The sequence below is a fragment of the Saccostrea cucullata genome, unplaced genomic scaffold, assembly GCF_032062105.1.
Source record: "Saccostrea cucullata isolate Sc308-1 unplaced genomic scaffold, CSIRO_AGI_Scuc_v1 ctg1100, whole genome shotgun sequence".
Taxonomy (NCBI): Eukaryota; Metazoa; Mollusca; class Bivalvia; order Ostreida; family Ostreidae; genus Saccostrea; species Saccostrea cuccullata.
Window position 1 is genome coordinate 5,971 of NW_026924578.1, and position 12,821 is coordinate 18,791.

The following is a 12,821-nucleotide window of genomic DNA, read 5'->3' on the forward strand; positions in this document are numbered from 1 at the left end:
ATGAATTATAAACTGTACATTATGAAGAAAATCACATTCAAATTTGAGCTTTTTCTGGTCTTTTGCGAAATTATCACATGCACTTTAAGATATCAGTAGACTTTACTCATTTTAAGTTTTAAGTATAAGGGGATTGACCAGAAGAGTGGATTGGAAAAAAAATCATTTATTTCATTTTTCTCCCTCGGATTTTTAAATTCGTAAAAGGTAAAACAATTGGATTTCTTATTCCTGAATCAAAATGCATGTAAACAATATTTCTTTAATTCTTAAGATTGTAAATCTATTAATCTTTTTAAAGCAGAATTTGAGCAACATATCATTTGGATAATAGAAATTATGATGTAGTTTCTGATAATTTTTATTAAATCTTTCAATAACTGAAATGGTATTTTTGTATGAAACATATGGAGATATCGAACAGTATTCAACATCAAAAGTCCCAAAACAGTACAAAACAGGATCATAGCAAACACGGACCTCCAAATCATCAGGGGTGTTATAAAGGAGTGAGCATCCCTTGCCGACCAGTTACACCCGCCGGTTGCTCCTTGTCATGGTCGAGAAATAACGCAAACACCCGTAAAACTATACACCTATTCCATTCTATGTACTTTAAAACAAACACATTTAATCCTGTATTACCTTCTAATTCTTATATGGTGCTTATCAATTCTCACCAGAAAAGAAATAGATTCCAGTACAAAGAAGCAGCAACGAAGAGAATCAAATGCCAAAGATGAAACTGACTTCCAAGGAGAATTCGAAGACCCTCATTGCAGCAGTGATTTCCGGTAAAAAGAAATATAATTAAAAATATTTTTTCATATTTTCACTAAGTTTCCTTCTCATAAGATATAATAGTTACCAAAATGCTTTATATTGATCATTTCTAAACACACATATTAAAAAAAATTATCTTTGATACTGAAATACATATCATTATCTTATTTCTACCCCTCTCTCTCTCTCTCTCTCTCTCTCTCTCTCTCTCTCTTAGGAATATAAATCTTACCTTTCACTCTATAGTATACAACATAAATTTATTTTAAAGGGGGGAATGGCGTTTTTTTTTTTAATTATGATCGATCGTATGTTTATAATTAAAAAAAAATACTGCCAGTCGACATTTATCTTAAAGAATCCAATGTTGAATCGATCACAGCACATTTTTAAAAGGTCAGTGACAAATTGTACTAATATATACAGGTTCTTTTCCAGAGAGTCTTTGTAATCTTTTTGTCCTTGATCTTATCTCATGAAAAAGACACTAAGGTCACATTCAATTTGTTAATGTGATAAGAAATAGAATAAAAGTATAACAGTCTTTACGACAAAGCAGACAACTGATATATAATAATAAAAATACCATGACTAGAGTGTTTCTCTTGCAAAAGATCTTGAAAACGAATAGAATTAGAAAAGGACAGAAAGAGAGAGATAAAGAAACCATTGTCGTATTGACCATTGTTTGTGAATTTCATTGTATATAGAACTTTAAGTTTTAATTTCAGGAATGTGTACAGTTATGACACTGTTAAAGAAAATATACTCGATGCATTTAAATCGATCAAGACATTGGTAAATCAGAAAAGATTTCAAAAATATGTTCAAACAGACTGCTTCGGACTGGATAATATAAATAAAAAGTTTGAATGGAGAGAAAAAGACCTAATGAAGACAGATTGTGCCATCGTGGTTGCTGGTAGGTTTTCATGATGCAGCCATTTGTTTTCATTTCCTTGTTCAGGTAGATCTCTTTGATTTCCTTCGGTTCCTTTTTCCCTATTATTATTTTTTTTACCGATATTGTGCACGCAATTTCTCAGAAACGGCTCTGCCAATTTTCACCAAATTTTCAGATCTGATAGATATTTTCCATAGATTTGTCGGAAGTTTTCTTTGTCGATGACTTTTGATCGTGAGATATGGACGATTTTCTTATTTTTAAGGGTCGGCTTGTCCTGAGATCTCCTCCTAAACAACGAAAGATATATAGTTGAGATTTTCAGTGAAGGTAGAGGAAGGATAGTAGATTTGACATTTTGCATATATTATAGTAGACCTTTGCAAGAAATAAAGGCATCGACGCTCGCCTTGGCTAAAAAAATAGGCTCACAAGCATCTCGTAAATTTGGCACATTTTCTTTTATATCTTTTAACTTATTAATGTTTGTTAAGACATATATAATAAAAGATGAGCATTATAGTAAGACTTTTCAATTGATTTAAAGAAAATTGGGTTATCCCTCACATTAGGAGCTTAGAGGAGGCACAAGACTCTCATCTTTAACTCTTTAATGATCAATATTTGATTGTATTTTACTGATTCAAAGATATTTATCTTAACGACTTGCAACAATATATATTAAAAAATGATCATATCTTACCTACATGTAATAAGGGGCCACAGGGGACTAGAATGCTTAATCTTTAACGCTTCATATCTCAAAAAGTGTGAATATTTTGAGAAGAAATATTGAACAAAAGATGGTCAAAATAATGTACTCAACAATATGCGTACTTTTAATTTTTTTCATCTTTCATTTTTTCCGTCGATACTTCCGTTGTATACCGTAAGTAGTTAAAACATAGCATTTTTTCCATTTTCTAACGAATGGAACTGTTAATTATAGAGATTTAAAGACGGTGTTGCATCTTAATGTTTCCACCGGAAGTACGGTTCGTTCAAACCGGAAGTTGTCGAAAAATGAGTATTTTCCATCGAAACTTTCAGGGATGATTACTGCATCCTTGATATAGAGTTGAAAGTCGTTTTGAGCACATGCGGTCGCACCAGAAATGAATGAGAACAACTGGAAGTTGATTAAAATTGATAGATCCTTCATTTTGTGTGCTTCTAAACACATTTTGAAGAATTCTTGTGCCATTTTGAAATTTTCTATCCTATCAATTGAATTATTTCCACACAGGTCTTATTTCATCAGATATCGGGCAGATGACCTACTCGATGATCACAACGAGATCGCATCTTGTTTTTATTATCATTGTCAAAATGTTTTGATTGTTAAGTTGATTGCTATGTGCTTATATTTCAAGGTGAAACAAGTTCTGGGAAATCAAGTGTAATAAACTTGATCATCGGCAAGGAAATTTTGCCCATTGACATCATGGCAACTACAACCAGAGTTTGTAGAATTAAGTATTCTGACAGAATGCGAGTTTCCACGCTGAATAAAATGGGAGAGGAGTTATCCAACTCAGAGTTTGATGATGAAGAAAAACTTATTGAGATGATGGAAGAATTAGCTACGACGGATGACCATCAAATAGAGTATATAGATGTCTGGTTTCCACTACCCATATTGAAAGTATACCAAACTTATAGATATAATGTTTTGAAAAGCAATGTTCCCGTTTAATAGCCTGTGTTTCAATAAATAAAAATGTAATTTGGCGTGATCTGTAATTCCGATAATTTGCAAATTCAGATATTTTATTTTAAAAGGGTAAATAAAACATTTTATGGCCATACCTATAAAAATGTTTACAATCACAGAAGTTAAAATTGTAGAAAATTTCAATTTAAAAAAGAAAGGTGCAACATTACAACTTTGAGAACATGGCATGCATATGGTATTCAAAAACTTTAAAAATGTATACTTAAGAAACAGAATGTTTATGAATTATATTTACAAGAGTGGATCAAAAAGTCTGTGCCCAATGTCAATCTTTGTTTTATTACTCTCGGATACTTTTAAATACATGTAAGCACAATATGAAATGTGAAAATATTTGGGGTTTCTTACGTGTAAATATTCATTCCATCAGATTATCAATTTTCTTCATTTTAAAAATCAATACGTTTTGCATCCGCGGAGCACCCTTAATGGCAATTGAACGTCGAAAAATAGCATCAGAAACTTCTAGAAGAATAAGAAAAAAATATAATGCAGAACCAACTCATCTACTCATTAAATCATTTTTCTATTATTGATATTTATCTTTTTAACAATTGTTCTCGTTGTATAATTTCGAACTCTGTCAATGTTTTCATTGCAATTATTAATTTACTCCGCTTTTAATAGATAGTCCACTATGAAGCGCCTATGTCTTTCCTTGACGTTTCAATCTAAACAAATGTTCAGATTTTTACAATTAAACCGCTTCTTTAAAGGATTGTCCTCATTTGATACAGAGATTTTGTCATTCAACTCCTGCCTGTACTATTTGTACACATATACTCACCGTCAATGAAAACGCAACACTCTAATTTTAGGATGAAAAGTATATACGAGTTATAACTATGTACCAAAAAAGTTAGGACATCTTTTACTTTGCTAAATCAGTTATTTAACGGTTGAATGAATTTCTTTCCTCTACCGGAAGTTGCTTTTTAGCCCTCTTTACAGAAATGAATTTTTTGCATTTTTAATAAAAATTTTAAAAATATTTTGGGTTTTCAAGGTTTTGTAGCTGTTTATCATAAGTAATGTACTGAAATGCCGGGAAAAAATCCTTCTTTCTTTACCGGATGTAATGCCTATATTTCCTCAAAAGGACTGATTTTCATGGCTAATGCTGGAGATTCTCAAAATTTAGAAAAAAAGAGCTGCAGATGCAAATATACACTATTTAACCACTCATCAGAGAAAATTCGACCGCAGTATCTGAACAACAGGCAATTAAAAATCCCTAAGAACATTTATTTCGCTCTTATCAAGACATTGATAAACCTAATGCATGGTAGAAATCGGACTGCGTACGTTTATGTTGTACATGGCGGACTAGCATGTTTCATTAAATTGTCGGAAGGGGGTGGTGTTTTATTTAAATGTTATCTGTTCAGAGGGCTAAAAAATCAACTTTCGGTAATGGAATGAAAACCATTCAACCATTAAATAACTGATTTGTCAAAGTAAAAGATGGCCTAACTTGTTTGGTACATAGTTTTATCCCGTATATAAGTTTTCACCCTAAAAGTAGAGTGTTGCGTTTTCATTGACGGGGAGTATATGTACAGCTCGCCTGTGACATATTTTTTTTTATGATTCTTTCAACGTTTCAGGGTTGAATCAGGATTTGTTTCCATAGTATGATACAATATTACCTTCTAAGACGTCATAGTTTCTGTCGTGTTCAATGAAGACTAACTATATTCTAAAGTTGATTTCTAAAGTTGATTTCTTTTCAACGAAACAAAATATTAAGCCATATTTTGGACTACAAATCGATGTAACACATCTTTAGTTGATTTTTGTGGAATTTAGGCGTTTTTGCTCCATATTACAGAGAATATGACTACAGAAAACATTCAATGTATTTCTTTTTTTAGGGTAACATAATAATAGTTGATACACCAGGAAAGGGCGATGCAGAACAAAATGATGTGGCAAAGAAGATGATGGAGTATATACCAAATGCATTGGCTTTTATTTTCGTTGTAAACGTTGCTAGTGCAGGTGGATTCCAGGATGATAGGGTACACATATTGTATTAGGTTCAATATCTATCACATCTAATGCATTTATGTTAATTTGTTCACAGTATCTAGAAAAGATGAAGTAGCGCAATTGATTTTTAAAGCCTATCCAACAATACTAAGTGCATTGAAATAAGCATGTGCATGTTAACGATAATGATATGATATCAATGGATTTTATATTGTAGCTACTACATATAATTAAACGTATAAGAGAATCGATGAATCAGATGTACTGTTTCGATCCAGAAGATGCAATTTTCCTCCTCAACAAATGGGATGCAGTTGTCGATAAGAGAAGAACACGCAGAAGAGACACATACATGGAGTTGAAAGATAAAGTCCATACGATATGGAAAGAAGCAAAAGACAGAAATATTCTTAAATTTGCCTCAGCTAAGGTATATATATTGATATTTTAATTTATTTTTGAATATTTTTGATACTTTCTGGGATTAAGGTAAAAAGAACAAATTGTTTTTGTTTATATATTCGACGAAATTGGGATTACTGAAAACAAATATTCAATTATTAATTATAAGTGACGATCTACATTCTTGTATAAAGGTGCAGGAACAAGAGGTTTTCAAAACCGAATTTGACAAGTTTCACGAACTTTTAAAAGAAGTTATCAGCAAAAATGAATTTAAAAGAGTTAAAGTTCACCTTGGGTAAGTGAATATTATAAATTTTAACTCAGTTAAATGTAAACTTTAAAACAGATGGCTATTATAGATAATTTCTTTCAAAAAACACTATAGAGTGAGTTCGCCATGCATTGGACACATACATTGCTTCAGACAACTTTAGACAATAAACTTTTTCTCAAGAATGCAGTGTATTTATTTGAATTTGTCTTAAAGATAATTATACCAATTGTTATTATCATATTTTTATTAAACTACTATTAATGGCCTTGAAGTTACGTAATATTTTACATCATCAAAGGGGAATAACCAGAGATTTATGATGTCACTTTTAGAGTTATGGTTCTTTGACTTTGACTTTAATGAAACGAGTCAGACTTTGGTGAATTTTCTAAAAAAAATTGCAAATTTACATAAAGGTTCACTTATTGACTTATTTTATTACAAATAATTACTAGAGGGAAAATTACGTCATGATTATTAGATACGTGGTTACCAATACTCAAAGTGATAAATATTGAATTTGCAACCTAAACTGAGTGATTTTGATTTTTCAGAAAATCTCAGGGCCAAATAAGGCCTAAAGTGACTCTTGCTATTTAAAGAAATTTCTCTTCAATGTTTGCATAAGTCTCTTTAAGAGCTAGCGTTTATTAATATGTTCATTTCTCCGTACATCGGACATAAATTAATCATATATCTGACACTTTCTGATGCGAAGGTAATCACTAAAGTTTTCATAAAGAACCCAACTGACAGCTTTTTTTCAGAAATAGGAAATAAAAACTCTAAATTTTCAGTCAAAATACACGTTATCGATAAATGACGTCTAAAATCTGACTTATTTTAACCAGAGCAGTAAAATAAATAAAATAAATAAAAATTGCTTAATCATGTGCTTTATGTCAACGAGATGAAAGAAATGTATCAAAAGTGATCCTCTTTCTTCAATATTTGATTTCAGTCACTTTGAAGCATAGGTTAAGAATAAAATATTTTCGTAGACATGTATTATATTTATATTCCTTTTATAGGCATATTATATCCATCTAAGCTTCTGAGAACTCAACATTTACAATTAAAAAAATTAAATTCCTTCACTTAATATTACAGTTTTATAGAATCATTTCTGAACGAATGTGACATAAGTCTTTTGAGCAAGATAAGATTTGCAAATCAAAGTAAAGCAAAGACATGGTGTGAACTTGATCAAATTGATAGAGAACTGCAATTCCTTAAGGATAAAAGACAGGAGGTAATATTTGTTACTTATTAAATAAGAAATTATAAAATCTTTAAACATGTCATCTAGCTTATTTTTCGAAATTCTTCAGATAAATATTAAAAAATTAAAGTATTTTTCTTAAAGTAAATGGATCTCTGTAATTCTTTCTTTATTTGTTTGTATATGTGGTTATTCTCTAAATTTTTCTATAAATTTAGAAATCTTTTCATACGATTTGTTTCTAACAATCGTGTTTCCTATTTATTTATTTTTTTTAAATGTTACATTGCGTTACAGGCATCTTCCAATCTTCACAAAAGTATCACAAAGTTCTTTGAGGAAACGGCCGAAGATCTTCATCAGTATATACACAGCTCAGAGTTTTATGCTATTGTTTTCCCAGGAATAGATAAATACATGCGGTTTAATATGGGGCGAGAACTGGATACTCGCATAGAAAAGGCTACTCTTTCATGGCAACAACAAAACATTGGAAAATTGTTCAAAAAGAAGATATTTGAAAAACTTACAGATAATTTTTGCAATCTTCACAAACGTTTTCACCGGCTTAAAGACAGAATAAGAGGATTTACATCTCCCTTTAACATTGATGAGAAGTTTGGTCCGGTCCTTCTATCCTTAGTTGCTCCGAATGGTACAGCCTTCCTTGGAAATCTGGCAATGCTTTATATGTCCGTCGATCCTAACGTTGCTGCTGCTGTTACTGTGACTGGGGTTATTGGTAGCATAGTACTCACAGGATTGGTTGCGATGGATGTACATGATGCGGCTGAAAACGTTGCAAAAAATGCCTACTATGCTAGAATAAACAAAATAACGAAGGAAAAAATAAAGGTCAAACTTCGTACAACATATGCAGAACAATTTGTACGCGTAGTCAGGGAATACCTTGATGGGGATCTAAAAAATGAAATTGATGTTCTGGAGGAGACTATGAAGTCAACTAGAAGTAAAATAGATTCGTTCAGAACGAAAGTGGAAGTGCTTCTTTCTATAAGTTCCGAATTTTCAAAGATTCGACAGCGTTTAGAAGATTTAACTGAAGTTGAAATCAAGCTTGACTGAACAGTAATCCAAAGTCTCAAAGAAATGTTAATAAAATTCATACATTACAATGTGTGTTTAATTTGATGCTGATTAAATACAAAGTTATAAATTATTATATTTTGCTTTATGTTTTTACTAATTTAATATAATTTTTTGCTTGGTTTTCTTTTGATATGCAGAATAGGAAACATTTACCTTTAAATATCATCGATTTTGACTGAACGCTGAGTATGCCCGAAAAAAAAAATGAACGTGATGATTCAATATCGAACACCCTGTTACACACATTCAATTTGTTTAACGACAATATTCAAGCCTAGCAATATCATTTATGTAAAATGTGTCCATTTTTAAGTTAAAAACGTTAAACTTGCGTGAAGGAAGCCTAGAGATATAGCGTTCACTTCGTGATTGGGAGGCCCAAGTTTCATTCATTGATTGAGCCACATTGCTCAATAACTCTTTGTGTCGAGTATAGGTCTAAATTGGAACCTTTTCACCGGCATACCGTGACTTCTCAATTAGAGTGAAAAATCCTCGAGAGGAATGTTAAACAACATACAATCAATCAATCAAACAGAAACGCGATTGATAAGATGATAACATTTTCATCTTAATCGTATGTTCGCTAGTTTTATTCAAGGAATAAATAACAAGTTTAAAAAATTCAATGGGAATTGAAGTGGGTCGGTCACGTTATCCAATCCTGTAAAGGCCGAAGGCCTTCTCAGAAGATTTGATCACGTAATGACCCACTTCAATTCCTATTGAAGTTTATAAACTTGTTATTTATTACTTATACATTTGAGTCAGACAACCCGCAAGTTTCGAGATATCTCCCTTGGTGCGCTCTTTCGTTGAGGAGGGGAGTTTGGTTGCAGCGTAAACAGACAGGTGGGACAGATATTTATTATTGGATATATCGCATCATCGATATACTGGTTTATCGTAACTATATAATTGTAAGGATGCACTGTTCAACTCGAGAACAACCGAATTAAAGTAAAGGTGTCATTTTATTAATCAAAAACAGTGGCGTAGCATCGATTTTTAAAGTGGGGGGACAGCCAGAGAAAAAAAAAATTACTTACCTGAAAAAGTTGACAAGCAAAGAAAAAAAGGAAAAAGTTGTCCAAATTCGAAAATCCTATTTCGTGGGTGGGCGGGGGGGGGGGGGGGGTAAACTTTGACTCAGTTACGACTACTTTTAGTACCAATTCTAATACTAGATTTTTGGTTAATTACTAAAAGTCTAAAAGTGGGGGTGGTGGGGCAACCAGGCTTCCAATTAACATTTCCTATAGTATAAGTAATGTTGGGAAAAAAAGTGGGGGGAGCCAGTCCCCCCCCTCCATGCCCCCCCTGTTGCTACGCCCCTGAAAAAGAATCAGAACAAAAAAGAAAATTCAGTTTATGTTAGACTTTTCAGACGAGGGAATATATATATGGACCTATAATAAATACGGTAAACATGAATCTGATCATTACCTGTCGGCAATCTAAATGACACATTAATTTTTTACCTTAATATAACTTCAAAAAACTCACTTAATGTTTGTACAATCAAAAAAATCTTTTACTTTTATGAAGACCACGACGTTTATTTCGTTTTCAAGTACCCAATAATTGAGGGTAAATTTATAAATATACACAGTTGAGCTTGATAAAATCATAAAATACATCACTGATTAACATCCTTATCTTTCTATAAAATTAAATAAATTTTAAAAGTCATAGACATCGTTTATTTATTTATGCACGTTTATATACATAAGCAAACTGTCCCACCTCCATGCAGAAACGGACACTTTTTGCGCCCATATCGCAGGAGAGTTACAATCTCGAAACTGGCTTATTGAATATTTTCGAATTTAAATTATTGCACTAACCGTCCGTCGTAGATTTTGAAAAATGACGCAAGGTGTAAATCGGCTTGCATATGGCGGTCACGCTTCGAATGCTTAGGCTAAGGAATCTGTTTTGAAGGAATATTTTGTGAAAGTCTACTTGTGATCAGTAATAGTGAATAGATTGTTGTCTGGGAATATTTTTATTCGTGAAAAATGATAATCGATGCTGAAAAGACACAAGAAACACGTCCGAAGTTTGATGATAAAAAGTAAAAAGTTGGAGGAATTTCGGTCGCTGGAAAGGGATGGATGGATCCGATGGATTGAGACACTTGTCCGAGCCAGTTAATTTGCAATTTGATCAAAAACATTCTACGGTCTCAGTAATTAAAGGCATACTTATCGTAAAAAACTGATAAACACGGGGACACTTGCGACAGCTTTTCATTGAACTACGAAAACGCCGAGGTGTTTGGCAGCTGTTCATGGTATGATTGCGATGATATTTTTCAACAGATTAACACATTTATCGTGAGTAAAATTTAAAGATAAAATAAAAGTTTATCATTGAAATTTAATCAAAGGTCTACCCCCAAAAATAAGGATGAACGTTAGAGACTGTGCAGCTGATAAAAGTGAAGAAAAATGTAAACAAACGCTAGGCTCTTAGTTTTCTCTATGTACACAGGTTGAATCGATAGCCAAAAAACTGAATGAAAAACTTGTTTATATTTAAAGCATTGTCGGATGATGAACTTTATCGCTACCTTTCAATATCCAATCGGAGTATAGGATATATTTCTTATATATTGTTGACGTCAGTTGTTGATTTCGATTGCGATGGTAACAAAACTTGCCACTGACAGAATATGACGTCATAATAAAGAGGCGTAAATATTCAAGATTACGACAGTTTTTGTGATCAAGGAGCCACGGGTAGGAGAGAGCTATATATGCGGACTCCGGACCGTGGATCTCATGTACTTTCCATGATTATCGTCCCTCGAAGAGGGACTTGGTCTTTCATTCTGCTAACTTAGGATTTACTTTGCCTGGTTATTCTATGAAAAACGTTGAAATATGTAAAGTTATAATGGAGCAAAGACAGACTGACGTAGGTATAAACGGATTAAAGAAATGTAATATTTTTTTAAACGTCATCAATGCGCATTGATGAAAACGTTTTTCGTTCAATTTTTTATTCGATACGTCGATTAAAAGAAACTCTTAAACATTCATTTCTTATCATTTAAATGTGATTTTGAATTAATAAAATGAAGCTTTCTTTCACTTTACTATGAAAGAACTATATGCGGTATATTGCATATATTTGCCCCACAAAAGTCAAATTTTAAAAACTTCCTGAAATGTGCTGAATTCAATAAATTGTATGAGAAATATAAATTAACAGAAAATATTATAGTGTCAAAGCAGTGTATTCATAATTTTTGTTTTTATGACGTCACAAACTAGTCGGATTTTTTATCCTTTGTCAGAAAGAGGACAAAATGGACAAAATTCCAACAATTTTAGCTTTAAAATTTATAAAGCGCAAGTTTGTTCAGGAACAATATTGACATATTTCATTGATATTATCATTCTACACATTTTATCAAAATATTGATCCTGAACACATTTGCGCTCGGTGACTTCAAAATATCGACGAAATTTGTACATTTTTGTGTAAAATTCATAAAAAACCTGAAATTTACGTCATGTTTGTGACGTCTTTACGTACATAAGGCGTCATTACATATGAAAATATTCAGTGCTTTGCAGTCAGCATATACTCCCCTGTTTAAGAACTTAATTAAATATATCTCGATCAAAGTTTGATTTGGGGGGCAAATATTGGTTTTTACCGAATAAAGTTTTTTACGCATCAAAAACAGTCCGTATGAATATATCAAAACAATGTAAGATCTCATTCTCTATCCAGAGTTGTCATTCCCGCTATGCTCCCACATTCTCTTTCAAGAGTTGTCATTCCTGCTACCCTCCCAAATACAGTCTAGCCGGAACGACGAACTCTGGATGGAGAATGTGTTAGATCTATAACGTTGGAAATATTCAAAATGGCGAACGTATAGCCCTAACAAAAATACAAGTTCTCAAATATCGTCGTGTCATTACCAACATTCACAGACAATAATTAACAGTTCTGTAACATGTGTAACACAAAAAAAACTCATATGTTGTGTAATAATATTTTGCTTTATCCCAATGCGTATATTTTCCATTTTGAGTTATGTGAAAGACGTTCATTTTACAGAAGTATGCTGTTTTCTTTCATTCTTTCCCGTAACTGTATTGTTGTCATGCAAACAATTTGGTTTGTTTAACAAAGAAACGAAAGTAGGAAATGAGCAATGAACGTAACGGACAGGTTTCGAAATTTAGGAAAATAACTATTTAAGTAATACTATTTAATTATTCCTTCAAAAGTAACCTGGAAGAGGAAATATACAACTAAAGACAGCCAAAGTAGTTTCGGCTGCTAAGTGCAAGCGGATTCTAGATTTTATTGATGCAGTTATCAGAAAAAAAATATATCCAATCAGAAAGAAGTAGTTTATAAAAATTAAATG

At 32.2% G+C, this 12,821-nt stretch overlaps 1 protein-coding gene across 1 annotated transcript; it reads left to right on the top strand.

Annotated features, from left to right (window-relative positions):
• Positions 1-531: 531 nt before the first annotated feature.
• Positions 532-8,406, top strand: LOC134266745 (uncharacterized; the record flags this gene model as incomplete). The annotated part of the gene is made up of 8 exons (XM_062748969.1): positions 532-794; positions 1,515-1,705; positions 3,061-3,332; positions 5,297-5,443; positions 5,632-5,844; positions 6,011-6,114; positions 7,204-7,345; positions 7,613-8,406. Coding segments are annotated over 8 exons (2,121 nt in total), but the record flags the coding sequence as incomplete, so codon positions are not given.
• Positions 8,407-12,821: the final 4,415 nt, after the last annotated feature.